Source organism: Choristoneura fumiferana, chromosome 10, assembly GCF_025370935.1.
Source record: "Choristoneura fumiferana chromosome 10, NRCan_CFum_1, whole genome shotgun sequence".
Taxonomy (NCBI): Eukaryota; Metazoa; Arthropoda; class Insecta; order Lepidoptera; family Tortricidae; genus Choristoneura; species Choristoneura fumiferana.
The window spans coordinates 12,504,779-12,526,249 of record NC_133481.1 but is presented as its reverse complement, the minus strand read 5'-3'; the positions used below and the strand labels follow the sequence as shown (position 1 = coordinate 12,526,249).

Below are 21,471 nucleotides of genomic sequence, written 5' to 3'. Positions count from 1 at the left end.
TCCGTGAACGGAGTGTGCGCTTGCGCATCGCAGTCTGGCGGCCGTGGCGGCGCCAAATACATCCGCCAACACGATGACCTCCGCGCCTACCTCACCATATATGAAGCCATGGCTCTTGCCGCAGCGCTTAAGCTGGCCGACTTTTCACCACAGGAAAGAAAGGAGAAAGTGAGTACAGGTGACTCAGAATGTTTGACATATTTTACTACGTCTCTTTTCCACTTGCATAGTAAGAAAAGGATGCGCATAATCGCATGAATCACAATGTAAGTTGACAACTGGTAAACACAGTACAGTTGATCATTAAATTGTACTAGAGTAACTTTACTACTTGAACTGATGTTTATAATCATCTTATAATTAATTGCTAGTACTTTTGATGAATTTAGAAAATCAAAAATTATACGGCGTCAACGCTCATTTATGCGACTAAAAATGAAGACGCAAGGTGGTTGTAATTAAGTACACATGTTTCACTGTAGTCTGTAGTTACCTATACTTTTCAACTGAGTTTAATGATATGATATAGTTTATTCTTATAGGTGTCGCAGCCGATATAAAATATTAAGACGCCCTTTAAATCTAAAAACCGGGAGATAAAGAACTAGTTAGCGAATGTTAAATATAAACATAACCTCGATAATTAACAGTAGTACAGTACTACTGTATATTCTGAAAACATAATCTTAATATTAACAGTAGTACTCTGTACTCTGTACTACTGAAAGAAAAAATTTACAGTTCTTAATAATACGAGTAGAGTGATGCGTTAAGAGTCCGTGGAAAATAATTTGCAAGAAAACAAAATGTAGGTACAGTCAAGTGCATAGATATGTATACATCGCAAAGTTTTAAAGAAGGGCGTCATCATTAAGATCAGAGATTTGGGAACATCTAAATGTGCAAAAACATGTATATTGTATACATTGTTTGAAAGATAAGTATGTACGCTATACATGTGCAATAAAATGTCTTCAGTAATTAAATCATAAATTTAGAAACACCATAAAGCTCATAAATGTCTATACTTTATTAGTCAACACAATCCTTCATTCATGATTTATAACAATTATAACTAAACCGCATGTTGAAGTGGCCAGTCACTTAATTTATAAATCTTTACGAATAATAATTATAATACCAACATTAACCAGTGGCCAGTCACTGGCCATTACCTAACAAATGCTGAATATTTTGAAAAGAGAATTTTTAGGCCTGAAGGCAATCTGAACTACGAGTATGTGAAACTCAGGATGGGGGGTGTACCAGTCAAGTGCAATGATACCGACACGGCCAAAGTTACAAAAATATGTATACACGACCTTAATGTTAAGTGCATAAAGTCGTGTAGGTATACATATAAATTTTTGTAACTTTGGCCGTGTCTTTGCACTTGAATGTGCAATAACAAATATTAAAAAACCCTATACCGAAAAATGTACTTCAAATGTACTATTACCTATTTACTTTATTTTATTTTTTTACACTTCATAGTTAAAATACTGGTTCTTCGAGGACGAAGTCGTGGTCGGAAATCTTGTAAATAATAATTCTTTGAGTTAAGCGTAATTTATATCATCACAAATAATATTAAAACCTAGGACAGGTTTTAAAGCATTGGATTTGATTTTGAACCATTAAACAGCAAGGACCCGTAAAGTGTCTTGAACTGTCTACTCTACGCACGCTCTGTCCATCAACGACACAACTTATAGTTCTTGTATACATATTTTTGCAACTTTATGTGAATATTTATTTTTTTAGCTTAATATTGTATATATGTTAATGTAACAGTTGATGTATACAAATTAGTGTACGTACTGCACGTATACATATTTATGAGTTCTTCAATGTGGACATATTAATGAGCATTAGGATAATTCTAATTTTGTGCAGTTTTAAATGGTTACTTATTTTTATTAACAATACTTGAACCTATACATATCTTTACACTTGACTGTACCTACCTAATTACCAGGGTCGGATTTAGTGGAGAGGTCCACACAATAGAGGTTACAGAAAACTTACTTTTTTAAAGAACATTGTTTAAAAAAATAACTTTTTTTAACCTCTATTGTGTGGTGATTTTGCCTCACATAAATTGGCCTCCGTTCCTTCATTGCCCCAAGGCTTCCATAACTCTAAATCCAGCCCTGGTACTTACAAACGACAAGACGAATTCAATAAAACATTTTTCATCGTCAGGTGTACGAGATTCTTGCTCTTTTGGGATTGAGTGGCGCAGCCCAGACCCTCTGTAGAGACCTCTCAGGAGGCCAAAGGAGAAGACTTGCTGTGGCCTTAGAACTGCTATCTGATCCCTCGCTATTATTCCTCGATGAACCTACAACGTAAGTAAAGGAGCCTTTCTTAAAAACCGACTAATCTCTGACTTGGACTTTCTTGTCAAAAGAAAGTACCGTATAAGTTTTGATTTCCACGGCTTTTGAAAATACTCTTTCAGTTATAGTAAATTTTGAATGCATAAGAAACCTATTACAACACTCCAACGATGCCAAGAAGGTCTCCGCTAAATTGTGAATTCCATGGCCAAATAGGTAGGTACCTCCAGTTTGAGCTGTATGTATTGTTTACTTTGGTTTACTTCATACAAGGTTAATAATATAATTGAATGTTCAAACGAACACCTGTCACAAAACTAGCCAAATTCATTTTATAAACTACTAGCTTTTGCCCGCAACTTCGTCCGCGTGGAATAGTAACCTTGGGAAGTACTTAATTTATTTAGGATACCTGTTCTGCCAATAATAGTACATAGAAACTTCTGCCGTTTACCGAAAATAACCTATTTAATACATTGCTATAAATAAAAAAAAATTTTTTTCAAATTTCCTTCCATCCATCCATTTATCTATCTATCCAATGTTCTTTGGTAAAACATAAATATTATGCAGGTAGCCACATTTTAGCAATACGACGTGTATTGTACCCTGCCAACACAAAAGGACTAATTCTTCATAGTGAACTCTTGACACCTTACGTCCTTTATTGCAAGGGGTAGGACTTAAATGAATGATTGAATGAATGAGTCGAATAAAAAAAAACTCTTATCACGTGCCTAAATGCCAAGTTTCATAAAGAACCATCGATTTATATTCGACAATGATGACCTTCCATATAAACTTTCATCGCCTATTTCATCCCCTCACAGGTCGAATTTTCAAAAAAGCTCAAACAAATATCGACTCATTTCTTATTAAGTGCCTAAATGCCAAGTTTCATGGTTTTAATCTTCGACAGCGACGAACTTCAACCATACTCGTAGTATAAACTTTCATCCCCTATTTCAACCCTTTAAAGCCTGTTTTTCGCAATAAAAGATAGCCTTTCCCAAGGTCTATTCTATTTAGCGGTTAGCGGTTTAGGCGTGAAAGCGTAACAGACAGACAGACAGAGTTACTTTCGCATTTATAATATTATATAAAATAATTTATAGTATGGATTATCACCATATTGCCTTTTCGATTTTTGCCCAATTTGTACCTTAAACGGTAAGGTACGGTACTAGCTAGTGATTTAGGTACCGATAACCCTGCCTGCGATAACTAAGCCTGGTACACGTATCGATAATTCTGTTCTGCAGCAGAAATTGTGTGATAGAACATGTCAATTCAGTTAAATGTTTACCCAAACAAAATATGAAATGAGTCCCTTTCTTTCTAGGCTTAGCATCGCTTTTATTTCTATGTATGTTACAAACAGCAGCAAAAATAGCACTTTATAGTCACGTAAGCTAAAAACCTCTGGTAGCTCTGGTATTTTGTCATAGTCGTCATTTTGTCGTCATAGGTATGTATGTTCTAGAAATACGTGCATTATTACAAGCTTTTATTTAACTTGCAATTTCATTGGCCACCATGGAACCATTTCACAGTAAACGTCATAGTGACATCGCTTTAATTAACAAGGAAAATCGTAATGACTTTTCCTTTGAAAAGATTCCATGGTGGCCTATGAATTAAATTCCTTGACTGTACCTACGAGTATGTATGTAGTTATTGTAAGTAGGTATGTGCGGGTCAAATCTTGCAAGTTGAATTTGACCCACTTCCAGTGGACGGATGGACTTGAAATTTGGCATACTTATGTAAATCTGGTAACAATAATTCTGGTAGTGACATCTGGGTGGCTCGGCCAGGACCATCTCTGCAGGACAGAACTCCTCAATGGTGGCATCGACTTGAAATTTGGTACGGAAATGTAGTATGACAATATAAAAGTAGTCAACTTAAAATACAGTCAGTAAAAAAGCTTGTTTTAAAATTGAAATTCTTAACATATAAACTTATTTCGTTTATTTATCCAAAATTGTTTTTTTAATAAACATAGTCATATTTTTATGTTTAACAGGTCTATTTGCACTAAGTATAAATAGCAGATTTACATCGTGCATGAATATTTGACCGCATTCCGGTTTCCCGAGTGAATACCCATAAGGATAAAAATACCAAAATTGAAAAAGAGCTAACAAATGCAATAGGTACATAACATTATATTTAAATATTAATGACAATGGCATGTTCAATGTTGTGGTTAGAGTTCCATATGTACCTAATTTAGTCTTATGAACTCATTATTTTTCTGTACTAATAAATCTACGTGCTTTTAATCATACACGTAGGTACACAGTTAATTTAGGTGTAAGTAACAAGTGTAGCAAAAGTATGTTTTGTATGAGTTCAATTTGATATTACTGAAGACTGAAGAGCTGGCAGCTTCTTCGATTAATAATTTATTACTTTTTAGCATGGGGATACAAAAATGCTACTAGCATCGGGGCCATGGTGCGGAGAAGGTTTTTTTGTAAGCTTTTAATCTCGTGTCGACTACGACAGGAGTATAAGCTTGCAAAAAAAAACTCGCTACAAAACAGATACATATCTGTAATCATTTATATGTAATCCCAATAATATCCCACTAATAATATAAATGCGAAAGTTTGTAAGTAAGTCTGTTTGTTTGTTACTTCATCACGTCTGAACCGATTTCATCATCATATTTTTAACGTTGTTTAGATATTTTTGTATCAACTACATGGAGAAAGTTTGTTTGCCAAAGATAGTTACTTTCTCGCATTGCCATCCAGATCTTTACATAATCTTTATATATAAAACAAAGTCGTGTTAGTTACACCATTTATAACTTAAGAACGGCTGGACAGATCTTGATGAAATTTGGTATGGACTATAAAGGTAGCTGGATTGGAGACCAAGATAATAGGCTTAGATGAATGATTGGTCTCGCGCGCTCGCTCGACTTTATACCGCGCTACCTAAAAACAAAAGGTTCGTGAATGCGGCAACTCAATATTGTAGTGTGTGTAAGAACGGTGTAAGACAATTTGCAAGCATGCTAGTGTGCGTGACGAATTCTGTTGCCAGCTGCTCCACTGTAACCCGAATTATTGGGAAAATATAATATGCTGTGGTCTATTAAGTTACTGGTTATAAAATGTATCTTGGGAAATACGAATGAATGTATGTTTGTTTATAGGTTAGGCGTAGGTTTCTTCTTTTGAAAAATGGTAGGTATGTAGGTATATCAATGATTAGGCTTCACTCTTAATTAAAAATATATATACCTAAGGACATTTAATATTTACAAATTATTGCTAAAAATTCATGGACTGAGTCACCAACAAAGAGGTTTTGCGTAGTTAAGATAACACGTTGCACCTATAGTTAAACCTAATATAATGTACAGGTTAATGAAGACTAAATATTTTTTTTATTTACAAAATATACATACATACATGCATACATACATACATACATACTTACATACATACATACATACGCTTGAAAACATAACTCTCATTCGGGCAGTCGGGTAAAAAGTTAACATTTCAGGAAAATGGGTGGAAATACGAAAACATTTTTTAGTAAATCAGCTGATTGGGTTTTTCGAATGGGAAGACGAAAAACATTTTTAATTTTAAGACACATTCACCCCTTAATTAAATAGTGTCGTGTAACATTTTATACACCTTCAGTGTATATATCACAAAGATAAACATGAAACAATATAGAACTAGGTTATGTATATATAATAATTCATCATCATCATCATCCCAGCCTATATACGTCCCACTGCTGGGCACAGGCCTCCTCTCAGAACAAGAGGGCTTGGGCTATAGTTCCCACGCGGGCCCAGTGCGGATTGGGAACTTCACACGCACCATTGAATTGCTTCGCAGGTTTGTGCAGGTTTCCTCACGATGTTTTCCTTCACCGCAAAGCTCGTGGTAAATTTCAAATGAAATTCCGCACATGAATTTCGAAAACTCAGAGGTTATTTTATTTTGTAATTTCGAAATTAAACGAGATTTACTGATGGTATCTGATCCCAGTGCCCTTCTTATTTCTTGTAGTATTATTTTTACACAGTTTCACTACGCAAACTGGCATTTTACTTCGGTTTATGACCAAAATTTAACAAAACATTCGGTACGTGCACCTTACGCACAGTTTGCAATGCAACTTTGTTGCCGCATTTGACAAGTACGCTGGCGGTATCTAGTCAAGCGAGCGCGCGAGACCAATCATTCATCTAAGATAAAAGGCTACTTTTTACCGGACTACCCAAAACAGAGGGTAATGTTTTCAGTGTATCAATAAACTGCGGGTAGTCTACGACGTAGGAACCCCTATAGTTTCGCCATGTCTGTCTGTCTGTCTGTCTGTCCGTCCACGGCTTTGCTCAGGGACTATCAATGCTAGAAAGCTGTAATTTTGCACGAATATATATGTAAACTATGCCGACAAAATGGTACAATAAATTCAGGATGGTAGTAAGTAAGTGTATCAAACTTACGAGGAAAATTATAACGGTTATGTTTTGTTGAGAAATATTAGTAGTTTAAGAGTAAATAACAGCCTAAGGTATAAAATATACCTAAACTTGGAATATTCCATACAAAATATGAAATCCTTAGAAAATTATTACTTAATTTTTTCGTTATGGCTACGGAACCCTATTTCGGGGTGTCCGACACACTTGGCCGTTTTTTTTATTTCAACTCCAAATTTTGTTACTTTTACGGTCATCCCGTAAAAAGTTAAGTGACTAAATAAGAAACGAACAAGCTGAGATATGTGGTGCATAGGAGAAATTCGTGTCTATACTCCTGTCCAGTGGTGGTGTTGGGAAATGGCACGCAGCACAGCACCTTTGAATTTTGGTAAACAATTCTTTCCAGAACTTGAAGTACTTGTAGTATTAGCTATTCTGTGCTTAAACCAGGTTAAGAAATAATCGAAGTGAAATTCAAGATTAAATAGCTAGTGGAAAGAACACAATAAATAAAACAATTGATGCATATTAATATCAGCTCTCAATCTTCATCATCATCGTCATTATCAGCCTTAGAACGTCCAATGTTGGACATAGGCTTTCCCCGTTGACCTCCAGTTGCGTCGGTTGGTTGGTTCAGCTCTTGATCTAAACCTTTCCATTTCCAGTGGCCTCGACTCCTCATCATCAGCTTCCCTCATCGCCCTCCTGAACAGTTTGGCGAGAGGCGGCCGAACCCTCATAGCGACCATCCACCAGCCTTCGGCGTTACTGTTTGAGAAGATAGACTCCGTATATTGCTTAGCTGAGGGGCGGATGCTGTACAGAGGGCCACGAACAGCGCTGCTTCCAGCAATGGCGAGCGCGGGCCTGCATTGCCCACCGTATCACAATCCCGCTGATTTCTGTAAGCATAATTATTTTTTAAACCATCGTTATTTTCACTCAATTAAATAGGTACCATAAACGGGACTTATCACGCTAAATACACGAGTAATATTTACGTTGACGTTTCGACCACATAACAGTGGTCACGAGTAGACTGAAGTCTGCTTAGCAGCGCGAGTTCTTCGAACTACCCGCACTCGTGTGTTTAGCGTGACAGGTAATATATGGAAGTATCTGTGAAATTATTCTTATTTCCCCACAAATACGAGTTGACAGCTCAACACTTTTTAGATTCTTTCGGACGTATGCAGGTACTTACTCTTAACTGATTATGCCACACTTCCGTCACAGAATAGAAAATTTGAAGTAGGAACTCAATAGTGCAAGTACTTTCGTGTCGTGCAGTATTGCTGCTTTCGTTTCTCTACCATAACTCATCATAATCATTATCATCATCTCAGCCCATAATAATAAATGCTGGACACAGTTCTCCTCTCAGAATGAGAGGGCTTGGGTCGTAGTCCACACACCGGCCCAGTGCGGATTGGAAACTTCACACACTATATTGAATGGCTTCATAGGTTTGTGCAAGTTGTTTACCTTTAAATGTAGGTAATTGCGCACATAAATTTCGAAAACTTCATAGGTGCGAACCCGGCGCCTATTTATAGCTGTAATGTGCTAATTTGATTAAAACCTGTTATTTTTTCCTTCGTTCCTTATTTGGATAACTCCAGTCAATTCATCAGCTGATGTTCAAAACAAAAAAATAACCTACTATTTTTACACCAATTGTCATAATACTTAATGATATTTTTAGTCATCATTGGACAAACACTGAGGCTACGTGGGTCAATAATAACAATAGCTTTGCGTTTTTATAAGATGAATGGAGGCTTCATATTTAAGGTAAAAGGAAAGATTTGTCTAATTGACTCACACATCGTCGCCCAGGATAAACCTTGGTTCTGTTAAAATTACATACACACGGTGCTGCTCGCCAGTTCGGTTAGCTTTAACTTGGCTTCTTATTGTACACTTTTCCGACACAAACTTATTTGTGCTGATTCCGGTCCAACACATTAGGTATATACTTACTGCAGCATAATGCTGAGTCAATTCCTTTTCAACATCATCAAATGTTTTTCTTTTCTGTAAATTATGTATTATTTTAAGTTTGATGTCGAAATAAAGTTACGTGTATGTCTATGTCTATGTATATGCTTGACACGCTACCGCGTGTCTAGATCACGTAAGCGTGCATAGTGCATGTTTTCCTAGTAGGTACATTCGCATCTAACCTGGAGTGAACTCTATATGCTTATTTTTATGTTCATTTAGCATTGTTACATGAAATAAACTTTAGCTGGGAATCATTTTGACATCCATTTTTGCGAAGTACAGAAGTTGTTTCATACATTTCACAGTAGAATGTCATGTTGAGGTTAAACATAAGGAAATACGTGGAATATACAGGGTGTTTGGTAGCTAGGTGCAAAGCTTTATGGGGGTGATAGCCGAGGTATTTCTAAACATTTTTAGCCATATATGTCTTAGCCAAAATTTTTGATATATATTTTTTAAATTGAATATTTAGAAATTTTAGGAAAATACCCAGAATTTGATAGTCACGAGTCAATATTGCCCCAATGAGCGTTAATTTGTAAACAAAATCTTTTATTTCGGATAGTTTGATGTGTATTGGGCCAAATGAAATAATTTTTAATTGTCTTTCTTGCCACAAAAACAAAATGGAGGCATTCCAAAATTACTAAAAATGTCTTTGGTTGGAACAGAATAATTTATCTGTGCCAATAAAAAAAACCTTGAATTGTTCAAACATGTTTAAAGACATGCCAGTTTATTGTCCTTTCTTTTAAGGTATCACTCATTGCCATTGCTTGCTAAATCTGATACCTATAAAAAGTAAAAAACCAAACTCAGGGAGCACTCGCTAAGAATGTACTAGTCTTGAAATTTCACGTTAAAGGTACTTAACTACTAAATTACATAAAAAAGGGTAAAAAAGTAAAAAAAAAACTACTAATTACGCTACTTAAGCAGCAGCACTAGCAACATCTATGTTTCGCTCTCATCGAGAGACGTAACCCTTTTTCGGAACTAACCCCTTACCCAGACAAGAGATGTCGCTACTAAGCAATCAAATTGTCTTTGTATTTTTTATTGTCGCTAATGCTGCTGCTTAAGTAGCGTAGTAGAAAAAAAGCAACCTGAGATATGTGTGCATAGGAGAAATTCGTGTCTGTACTCCTGTCCAGTGGTAGTGTAGGAGTATGGCACGCAGCACGGAATGCTGAGGATCTGGGTTAGATTCCCAGCGCTGGTCTCTTTTTCTAGTTTTTGTGTGCATCAATGTCTCAGTTTGTATTTTCGATAACAAAAACTAAAGCACTGTGAGACTATAGGTACCTACTCCATTTATTTTAACATTTGAAACTTAACGGTAAAATTTGAACACGTTTTTAAATGATACAATATTTAATTTTTTTTAATGGTAAAAACGTAATAAATACCGCAAAAAAATGTACATGTAGGTATTTTTAGTCCATTTGTGAACAAATAAACGAACAAATATCGAGAAACGTGTGTTACAATTTGACCGTTAATTCAAACCTTAAAGTAAACGGAGTATTTGATACAATACAATGTAAGGTACCTAATGTATATGCATGTCTTTTCCAAGATCCAGTTATCTACATACACACACAATCGTTCACATTAATAATATCAGTAGAATAAATACCAACATACTTTGTAATAATTAAAGGGAAGTTTGTCTGGCACCTTATTCGATTCATGTATCGCCAGTACCTTGAGAATTATAAGTAGTAAGTACCGACATCCGATATGTGTTGCCACAAACATATTACAAACAATAGTTGAGTACGCATGCATTCATGATGAGTAACAGGGTCGTTCTGCGATAAAATCTGTGCGGAAAAAATATTAATCACGTAGTATTTCTTCTAATCTTTAAACGATGATCTATCGGTGACGTTTGAAGGTAGTTAGGGATCATGCAGCCCCAGCCCCGGATCTAGGGGGGGGGGCAAACCGGGGCACTTGCGGACGGCCATTTCATGGGGGCGCCAAATCCTTGAGACAAGAAATAAAGAATAAAAGAAGAAAAATGCTACTCGTTGATAGTTCTAACAGTTTTTCTCAAACACTGAAGGGAGGGAGCGCCACCATCAAGGTTTTGCCCTGGTTCGAAATAAACGTAGATCCGGGGCTATGCAGCCCTATAAAGCCATTATATGGTGCCTTCGAAGTAACTAATCCGCACCGGACCCGCGTGAGCTTTTCAAGCCCTCACACTCTGGAGGCTGAAGACTTATGAAAAGATTTTGATTTAAACTTTAACATTCGATTATAACCAATAAGTAACATTCCTTATTATTTTTATGATACTAAAATAAGGCACCTACTTCAAATTCACCATAATTTTTCGCCACTTTGGAGTGTTTTCGAGAAATGTAGTGCCAAAAATCGGTCCCCGTGTTGAAAAACAAGAGAGAATGGCATGTCAACGAAACACTTATCCGTAGAACTAATCTTAAACAAGTTCAACTGAGCTTAGTTAAATCAAATTCACTTTGAATCTATAGGCTTTTCAGTACAATGCAATATTTTAGAGATTTTTGGCTGTCAAGTATCTTTCCGCTACTCTAGCTGTATGAATACGTATGTTAGCATTTCCAGCAACACTGATTCCGGTACAGTCAACGTCACAAATATGTGATTACTTTTGTACCTTGTCGCTTTCAGTCGGTACACAATTTCGTAAGACTTTTCAAACATGACGTGACGTTAAAATGACAAGGTACAAATGTGATCACTTATTTATGACGTTGATTGTACAAACCAAGACTTCATATACTCTATTTTTTCTATTCCGTGAGATTTATAGTTTTTTTTTCATTGATGGAATTATTTAAATTTTTTTAGGATTTCGTAGCCAAAATGCTATTAAAACGGAACCCTTGTTATAGTTTCGCCATGTCGCCTGTCCGTGCGCGACTTTGCTCGCAGACTTTCAGTGCTAGAAAGCTGTAATTTTGTACAGACATACTACCTACCTAACCACGTAGTAACTATGCTGATAAAAAATAAAGGACGAATATTTTTTTTTCTCGTCTATCCCTTTAAACCCTACCTGTGGGGTATTTTTGGATAGGTCTTTTAATCCTTAGAAAAACATTACTTGTTTTTTTCGTAACAGCTGCGGAACCTCGAAATCTTGGGCGTGTCCGACACGCTCGTGGCCGGTTTTTTTTATTCCGTGGGATTTATTCAGTCTCTTTTCAGTAATGGAAGTGGCATCAGGCGAGTACGACGTGGATCTAGTGCAAGCGGCTAAAACCATGAAGCGGTTCAAACCCGAGACCGCCAGCGACACAGGCAGTTGGGACGTGCCTACTATACCCGCGCTGCCTAGTTCGTTAGGTGAGTTGCTGACAGTGGCGTAGGTAAGGGGGGCGGCGGGGGCGGCGCGCCCCGGGTGTCACCCGACCGTGAACATCAGTAGTGTCACCTATAAAAAATCCTAAAATTGTGGCAAATTGCATAACTGCCACCAATAAAATAATAATATTATATGTTACAATAATAAGTACCTACTTAATAGGGAGCCTACACTACATGCATAGTAAGTTTTTTTTTTCAATGGAGTTTTGGGTTGACACCTACAATATCCGCCCCGGATGCCACCCATGCAAACGCCACTGTTTGCTGAATTATTCGCGATAGTTCCTTTGGCTGTTCCTTCGATGGAATGATTGCAGTTTTTTTCGCTTTTGTTTCTTTGCAAGAACTAAAGATGCTGCTGCGAAGGGAACGAAGGCGAAAAAATAAATGCAGTTCTTCCTTAAAGTTTTGTGAAGGAACTAGTGCGAAAAAAACGTAATAGTTCCATCGAAGGAACAGCCAAAGGAAGTACCGCAAATAATCCCAGTTGCTATTATTTCGCAGTAGGAGTTATTAATAAAAAATAGTTTATAAATTTTTCACTAGGCGCTCTTTACTGGTCCGTTATTAAGTCTGAAATGGAACAAATTACCATGCTAGTCCATCTGTGTTGCTACATGTACAAACAATATAGCTACGTTTCTACGATTCATGTGTGTTTCATGTAGAACCTACTCAGAATTATCTTTAGTATTAACTTTCAACAGATGTAAAGTCGAACAAACGGAACAGGCATTCCAGAGTGGCATCTTCTCGGCAAGAAGGTGACACTCTGAACTCGCTGTAAATCAAATAAATGAAATCATCCTGAAATCGATTCTGCTAAAGGGCGTTCTCACTAATCAAGGCATCCCGAGGGGGAAGGTGGTTTCCTAAGTCTCTATATGACCTTATGTCAGAGGTATGACTCTTGTGTGACATTTTATAAGTCCAAATGTGCGATTCGTAAAACAGAATGCTCTGAATATACGGGAGCAAAACGTTAGGCAAAAAAACTATGATATCTATTTTTGATTTACCAGACCACTAGACTAAAAACAGTCAGAGTTATTTAATAAATAAATTAAATAATACATTGTACACATTTCAGATATACAATCAGAGCTGAAATACAAATCATTTCTGGGCGATTCCAAGCACCAGCAGAGTCATAAGAAGATGATGTACCGACAATCGGGACTTTTGAGACAAACCGGGATCTTGCTTTATAGGAACTACCTAATTACCACGAGAAACTATGTAAGTTACTGGAACCAGTAATTAAATTTAAATATCCTGCGGCTTCGATCCCGTGGGAATTTCTAAGTTCCTAGGTGCAGTGGTATGTAGGTACACTGTGTGCTGCATGTCCGTCAGTCAGCCACGCACAGTAGGTATACATTATATATTGTAAAGACTAGACTACCCGCGGTAATGCGTGAACAAGGTTAATTGACAGGCGAAGTATCGCTAGATGGCGTTAGTGTCGCGAGGTTTTTTAGACGTTACCTGCGATGTTACGGTCTTGCTTGCAATCGGCTCATTTAGTTAATTATACTCGTACTCGTATTAGCCAATTGCAAGCAAGACCGTAACGTCGAAAAAACCTTACACCAAAAAAAAATTTGATATAAAAATAAATAAATGCAACAATAAATAAATAAACAAATCAATTCTTTTATTCTTTATCGGCATCGGCGGCCTCCTTTATATCTTGGAATTAATTGCACATAAAATACTGACTGCAAATTTGTGATCTCTGATCCCAGCGATTGACATTTTTGGGATTACATCCCGATCCCGTAGGAATGTCGGAATAAAAAGTAGACTATGTGTCACTTCAGATCCTGCTATCTTCACACCAAATTTCATCCAAATCCGTCCAACCATTTTAGCGTGGAGGAGTAACAATATGTATACATGTGACGTACAAACTTTCATATTTGTAATATTAGTAGGATTGGTATCAATGGAGCATCTTACTAGATAATAGGTACAATTACTGTGTGTGTGTATATAAGTAGGTAATGTTAGTGTAATTTAACAACCATGCCCCATGAGTGACGTGGGCGTCCAAGTGGCTTTACGTCTAAAAATCTATCTACATATCTTTAATGCCGCAGTGTTTGAAGTCAAGAGTTGACCAGTGTGTGTTGCCAGTGATGACATACGGATCTGAGACGTGGGCGCTAACGATGGGCCTCATGAGGAAGCTCAAAGTCACTCAAAGGGCTATGGAGAGGGCTATGCTCGGGGTTACTCTGCGGGATAGAATCAGAAATGATGACATAGCCCGAAGAATTGCGAAACTGAAGTGGCAATGGGCGGGGCACATTGCTCGCAGGACTGATGGCCGATGGGGTCAAAAGGTTCTCGAATGGCGTCCGCGGACCGGGAGACGAGCTGTCGGTAGGCCTCCAACAAGATGGAGCGACGACCTGGTTAAGATCGCGGGATCGCGGTGGATGCGAAAAGCACAAGACCGGTCTGAGTGGAGAGCCTTGGGGGAGGCCTATGTCCAGCAGTGGACGTCTTTCGGCTGACATGGTGATGATGATGATGATATCTTTAATAATCTCAATAATAATTATTGAACGTCCTTACTTACTCAGCTTAATGAGATTCTTTGCTTGCAGTCTTTATTCATGCTAAGGGTGGCATGCCACGTGATAATCGCCCTGATCTTCGGATACCTATACCTCGGAGTGGGCAGCGAGGCTAGCACGGTGCTCGGCAACTATGTCTACTTATACGGGTCCATGTTGCTTGTCGTCTACACTGGGAAAATGTCCGTCGCTCTATCGTGTGAGTACCCCATTATTGTACCTACTTTTACTGTTTTATATTCCGAACTAAAAGAACTTTATCCTATCCTACTAATATTACAAATGCGAACGCTTGTGAGTGAGTGAGTGAGTGAGTTGAATATGTTTGTTACTCCTTCACGCTGAAACGGCTGGACATCTGGAATAAAACATAGGCTACTTTTTATTCCGATATTCCCACGGGATAGGGATAAAATGTCGAAACAACAACCACATTGTTTTTAATGTAACGTCTGAAAACAACGATTTAATTTTGGGGAATTCCCACGGGAATTTTTAAAAATCCCATAATTTCGATTCAACTACTGGATCTAATGATTTACGTGTGCGAAGCCGCGGGTAAACACTACACACATTTTGCACACTTTTTTAGGTTAAGGAGTGATCCGACTAAAATTACTATGATAAAAGTGCCTTGACTTTCAATACTGTGCCCTTAGTGTAAATTTTCGGTTACGAAATACGTCTCGATCGCGTTCGCGTTAAAATCTTAATTTGTATGCAAACACGAACAGCGCCTCTAGCGGAACGTTTGCGATGTTCGTGTTTCCATACAAATTGAGATTTTAACGCGAACGCGATCGAGACGTACCTATTTTGTAACCGAAAACTTACACTAAGGGTACTGAAACAATAAAAATCTAAACGTTTATTCTGCAAGTAGGCTGAAAAGGGCTCTTAAACATGTATTTTTTTTAACTACCAGCGCTTTCGGAAAGACCATCATTGCCAAGAAGAATGCGCCATAAAAAACTTGGCAGAAAGGTGGCAGAAAGTCATTTTTTCAGAACAAAATAAAATAAATAATTACAAACAAAATGTATATAAATTACAATATTAAAACGAATGAGAAGTACCGTTTTTGGCCACCTTAACACCCGGCCAGTTGATATTTGAAGTAATATATAAAAAGTTATAGTATTAAAAAAATACGTTTAGTGAGTTTTCAAAAGTTTTTACTGAAACGTATAAAGTTTGTAAATGTTTTATTACTATTAATTTATTTTAAACAATAAATGCCAAATATTTATCAACCAAAATTAAGAAATCTTATTTAGCTTTTTGTATTTAAAGGTCTACCCATTACAACGTATCATACCATGACTGTAATAGGAACGTATAAGTACAAGACAGTAAAGCATAGTGGTGGAAATAATAAAGTGTGGGGATGTTTTTCGGGATACGGGGTTGGTCCTGTGAGATTGAAGGGATGTTGGACCAGTTCCAGTATAAAACCATATTAGAAGAGGCAATGATTCCACATTCCGACAGTAATTTACCAGTCACATGGATATTTCAACACGACAATGATCCAAAGCACACAACAAGAAACATGAAAGCAATCCTTAGCGAACAGTTGGTGACATTGTTGGAATGGCCTGCCAACAGCTTGGATTTAAATACCATAGAAAATCTGTGGCACATCGTGAAGAAAACATTGTCTAATCAGCAACTCACCAGCATCAAGAGATCTCTTACTATGAGTTGTGCCTGTGTCTGCCCTTCGTCTTGGCACCTCAGCACCAATGATTGCCTACTCTAGGTACTCATTAACCACGTCTTTGACTAACTAAAACGAAACTAAAAGTGATATAACGAAAAATTGTCTAATATTACTTCCACCATATTCCAGTTTTTATAATTACTTAATCAAATAAATAATCGAAGTCGTTCATTTGTTTCAGTACCCCTCGAGATGGATATTTTAAAAGGAGAACACTTCAACAGATGGTATAACTTGGGGCCATACGTATTTTCCATTTTGGCGGTGGAGTTACCATTTCAGGTGAGTTAAAATGTATGTTATCTACTTGTGTCCCTATCATTTGACATTGATACAATATGTTGGTAGTTATACCCATCGTCGTCCAAATCAGACGCAAGTTGAACTGTTCAACAGTCTGGACCTATTCAAAATCGTGACCATGAAATTCCCTCAGTAATGGATTATAATAGCTGTTGGGATCTTAACTAGAGATTGCAAACCGGGCCCGGTGCCCTTTTAAGCACCCACCGGGCCCGGCCATTCTTACCGGACCCGGCCACCGGACCCGGTAAGTAAAACGCGGCGCGCGGGAATCAATTTTACGTTACATTTTGTTAGTTAATACTATACAAGTTTGGTTATCTACAGTTACAGTACAGCTTAGCCTATAAGATTTCACTATTTGATCAATTAGTACCTAACACTCACCAGTCCTAATAGCCAAAGTTTAAGAAAAAACATAAAATTTTCTTTTAGCAAATAAGAATTTGTTTTGTTAATACCAACCAAAGCTACCAAAGTTTATCTAGGTATCTATCTAATCTAAGTTGTTATGACACGTTTAGTACTTTAAATTGCGTTATTAGTTTATTTTTTTAATACTATTTTTGCAAATAGACACTATAAGGAGTAAAGAGAAAGACTTGCTTGTTTAAACTTATTAAAAATGAATAATTACTGATACTAATGTTACTTTTCCGTCCATAAGTAAAAGTAATCAATACTGTATAAGTGCATGTGATTTTGAGACTTGAGTGAGACTGATTATTGTGATAATTGTTCATAAGCCAGTTTGAAATAAATACTATACCCAGTACCTACCATCCACGAAGACGCGTGATTTTGTCAAAATACAATGTCAATACACTAATGACATTGTAATAAGAACCACGGCACGCGTCATCGTGAATGACTCTACCTATAACCTTGAATCATTGTCTTTTCCCATCCATATATAGAAATTTGTCATAAAATACTTTAAAAGTTTCATCGCTAACACAAACCGTTGGCGACGAATGCAGCCGGGCCCGGCCGGGTTGAGAAACATACCGGGTTGCAATCTCTACTCTTAACATACTTACTTAACATAGTTCTAAACTTTTCATTTTTACATTAAGTTTGGCAATCGAGTTTTTTTTGTTGTAATTCTTTATCACTTTCGTTCTCGTGCAAAACAATGACGAGCACTCACTTTCCCGCTAATTGTGTAAACAAAGCACAGCGCCGATCAAAGCAGCCTCGTACAAATACACATCGCTTCCGCTAAACATTAGAAGTACCTATGAAACGTGTTAGCTCTCTGTAAACATGTCTAGGATACAACGGTTAATCAATACCTATGAACACGAGTGAAATATTGAAAGAGTTTAATATCTCCCCAAAGTTACCTTGTCAATGTTTGGTTACTAAGCTAACCCTGCTTTGGTGCGGTTTCTTGTTGGTACTACAATCAGGTCTAAAAGATCCATTTTTTGTTAAAACAACAATTTTGTAATAGTACATTGTGTCTTAAGAGCGGTAAATAAGGTATTACGAACGAGAGTCTATTAGAATTTAAAGAGTCGATTTTTGTAATTCTAGTACCGCCCGTGCGACATACAATGTTTTTCATCACATTTGCGAGTAAAATTGTATATTTGTAAATATCAGTACGGGCATTGACTCATTTACCGACCTTGGGCTTCATGACAACAAAATTAGTACACGCAATGACTCATTTACCGACCACGGGTTTCATGCCAGGCACATTTAGGTCGAGGGTTTTATTTGGGGGGTTGCAACCAAGGTAGCCTGTATGTTACGACACTGTTTACGAGCAAGTGTGATGAAAATCATTTTATGCTAGTTTTCCGAACAGTGGGTATAATGAATGCGAAAGCTTAGGCCCTCTGCTAGACACACGACTCCTCTTACAGTACAGGAGTTCTGCACACAGGTATGAAAAACGTCATCGCACAAATTAAGATCCACCTTTCCTTTAATTATCCTCTACTGTAAATGTAGCTTCTATTTTTGAGTACAATTCTGCTGTGAACAAACTCTTGTAGAAATCTAAAACTCTTCGCCATCTTATTTCAGATAATAAATATTTATAATAATCCGCAGATGATATCATGCGTGTCGTATGTAGTACTGTCGTACTGGCTGACTGACAACCCCCTGGAGCCGACAAGGGCCACTCTGTTCCTTGCCACCATTGTCGCCACGTCCCTGTGCGCACAAGCTTGGGGATACTTCATTGGTTCCACGACACCTACAAAGGCAAGTCTTACTCCCACCACTCACTCTTTACTCACTCCTAAGTCTGAATCCCACCAATATTATAATCCCACTGATATTATAGTGTGAAAGTTTCTATGCATCTTTTTTACTCTTTCGCACAAAAACAACTGAAAGAATTTTAATGAATGATATATCAGAATAACGCTTAGCCCGCTTGTAGACGTTCGTTGTTTTCACCGGACAACGGACTGTTCTTTGCGGTGTTGTATTGGCTTTATCGCTGGACAAATGTCCGGTGCATGTACACACATTCATTGTAAGCCATACAATACAACACCGCAAGTCCGGCAAAAAACGGTCCGTTGTCCGGTGAAAACAACGGACGTATACAAGCGGCTTATGACTTCGTCACCGGACAAGTGTCCGGTGCATGTACCATCAGCCAAATAAGTGGTCTATCAATTTTTAAACAAGATCCTATCAAATTAATATGTTGCTAAAGTAGAACTTTCAAGTTGACAGACACGTTTATTGGCATTATAGTTTTTTGACATGCAAACGATTATCAACTTTAGGGTGGTAGATCACATATTTGACTGATGGTACACACATTCGTTGTAAGCTATACAACACCGCAAGTCCGGCAAAAAACGGTCCTTTGTCCGGTGAAAACAACGGACGTCTACAAGCGGCCTATGACTTCGTCGCCGGACAAGTGTCCGGTGCATGTACACACATTCATTGTTAGCCATACAACACCGCAAGTCCGGCAAAAAAAACGGTCCGTTGTCCGGTGAAAACAACGGACGTCTACAAGCGGCCTAAGGCTACTTGCTATCCCAATATCAGGTTAAAGACATTTATTTTTCTCAAAAGAACAATGTTCACTTACAGAGAAAACAATACATAAGCTGTGCAGCGCAGCGTACGTTAAACCTTAAAGTTAAACATATTTGTTAGTAAAACATAATACTAATTGTTAATAATTACATATTAATTAAAGACAATTTCATTACCTACCTATATTTGCACTTAGTTTTGCTTCCAAAGCGGGTAGCTATAGCCCCTCACTCGAACACTCACGATAACAGCGCACAAAAGATACAAAAATTTAAGCACTTATAGTATTAATAGTTACTATTAGTGTTAAACAAAAACAATACAACAAAAAAAAAGAGCGCTGTGAATCTGCACAAATATTTTCATCACTGTTGTAATAACATTTATTTTTCAATGTGGGTAGAAAAAAAAAATGAAGCATCAGTTTGTCGATGTAACGCAAAACAGTAGAACCACAGTGGTCAAGTAAATACAGTGGAACCGAACATAAAAAAATAAAAAAATACTACACTACTTTACTAGATTACAATTATTGGTAACGTATTTCCTCCGGAATCAGGATAAAGTCTTGGAATTTCAACCGGTGGGTCATGAAACTTGGTGTGGTCATTTTAAATGTAACGTCAATGAAGAGCACGATGCAATTTTTGGGAATTCACCCGAGAATTTTTGATTGTTACCTACTTCTTCACGCTGAAACGGTTAGGATTCGATTGAATTCGATTGATTGAATTGGTTGGTGTTTGGAGATAGCTGGATATCTGGAATAATACTTGCGTTAATTTTTATCTTGTATTCCCACGGGATCGGGATAACATCTCGAATGTAAATTTTGGAAATTCACATGGGAATTTAATAAAATCCTAGAAGTTTAATTCTACTGCTGGATCTAATGGTTTACAAGTGCGAAGCCGCGAGTGAAAATTTGTACCCTTTTTACCTTGCTTTGATATTAATAGAAACAAGTCGGTATTCCTGTTAATTACGAGTATACTGCTTGACCGCTCGAACTAGTGGTAGGATTGGATGGTATAAATAAAGGATTCACTGCTCTAATGTGCGATGGATTATATGTAATATTTATTAATAGCGCATTTATTTTTTCCGAGTGTTTTGTTTTCTACGTAAAAATTATAAATTCTTGGTTTAAATATGATTTACAGAAACATATATTTTTAAAAATCATACAGGGCAATATTGCATTTGAACACTATGGATCATTTGCACAGCAACTTGGTTGTTTCGTATCATCAATTTGATGAATTAGAATCTCGTCATATCTTTACGATTATAGCAATTGTAGCCGATTTACTAGTTGGTCTCGGCAGCCGGGTCAACAAACCCTATATTTATTTAACCTTCCTCCGCCAAGCTATATTTATACTTTCTTTACAGATCGCGGTGTTCATTGGACCTATATTGGCGTGCCTGTTCTCCGTTTTTGGCTTCTGCCTGTCCTTGGCAGATACGCCGTTTGCATTCCGTTGGCTGCATTATGTCTCCTACTTCAGAGCTGGGTTCCACGTCGCTGTGCATTCGGTCTATGGGTTCAACCGAACCAATATACATTGTGCAAAAGGTGAGATATTCATATTGGTAAAGGTACAAGCACTTGCATTAATACCTGCCACAGTGCAGCGTGCAAAAATA

At 37.4% G+C, this 21,471-nt stretch overlaps 1 protein-coding gene across 2 annotated transcripts in view; it reads left to right on the top strand.

The window, feature by feature from the left end:
- Positions 1-21,471, top strand: part of LOC141432116 (ATP-binding cassette sub-family G member 1) — a 64,899-nt gene that overhangs the window by 39,468 nt on the left and 3,960 nt on the right. For both annotated transcript variants that reach the window (XM_074093543.1, XM_074093544.1), the window contains exons 5-12: positions 2,206-2,351; positions 7,482-7,720; positions 12,031-12,168; positions 13,280-13,428; positions 14,805-14,973; positions 16,679-16,779; positions 18,865-19,020; positions 21,217-21,400. In XM_074093543.1, the coding sequence (XP_073949644.1) occupies positions 2,206-2,351; positions 7,482-7,720; positions 12,031-12,168; positions 13,280-13,428; positions 14,805-14,973; positions 16,679-16,779; positions 18,865-19,020; positions 21,217-21,400 (1,282 nt within the window). The remainder of the gene's footprint in view (positions 1-2,205; positions 2,352-7,481; positions 7,721-12,030; positions 12,169-13,279; positions 13,429-14,804; positions 14,974-16,678; positions 16,780-18,864; positions 19,021-21,216; positions 21,401-21,471) is intronic.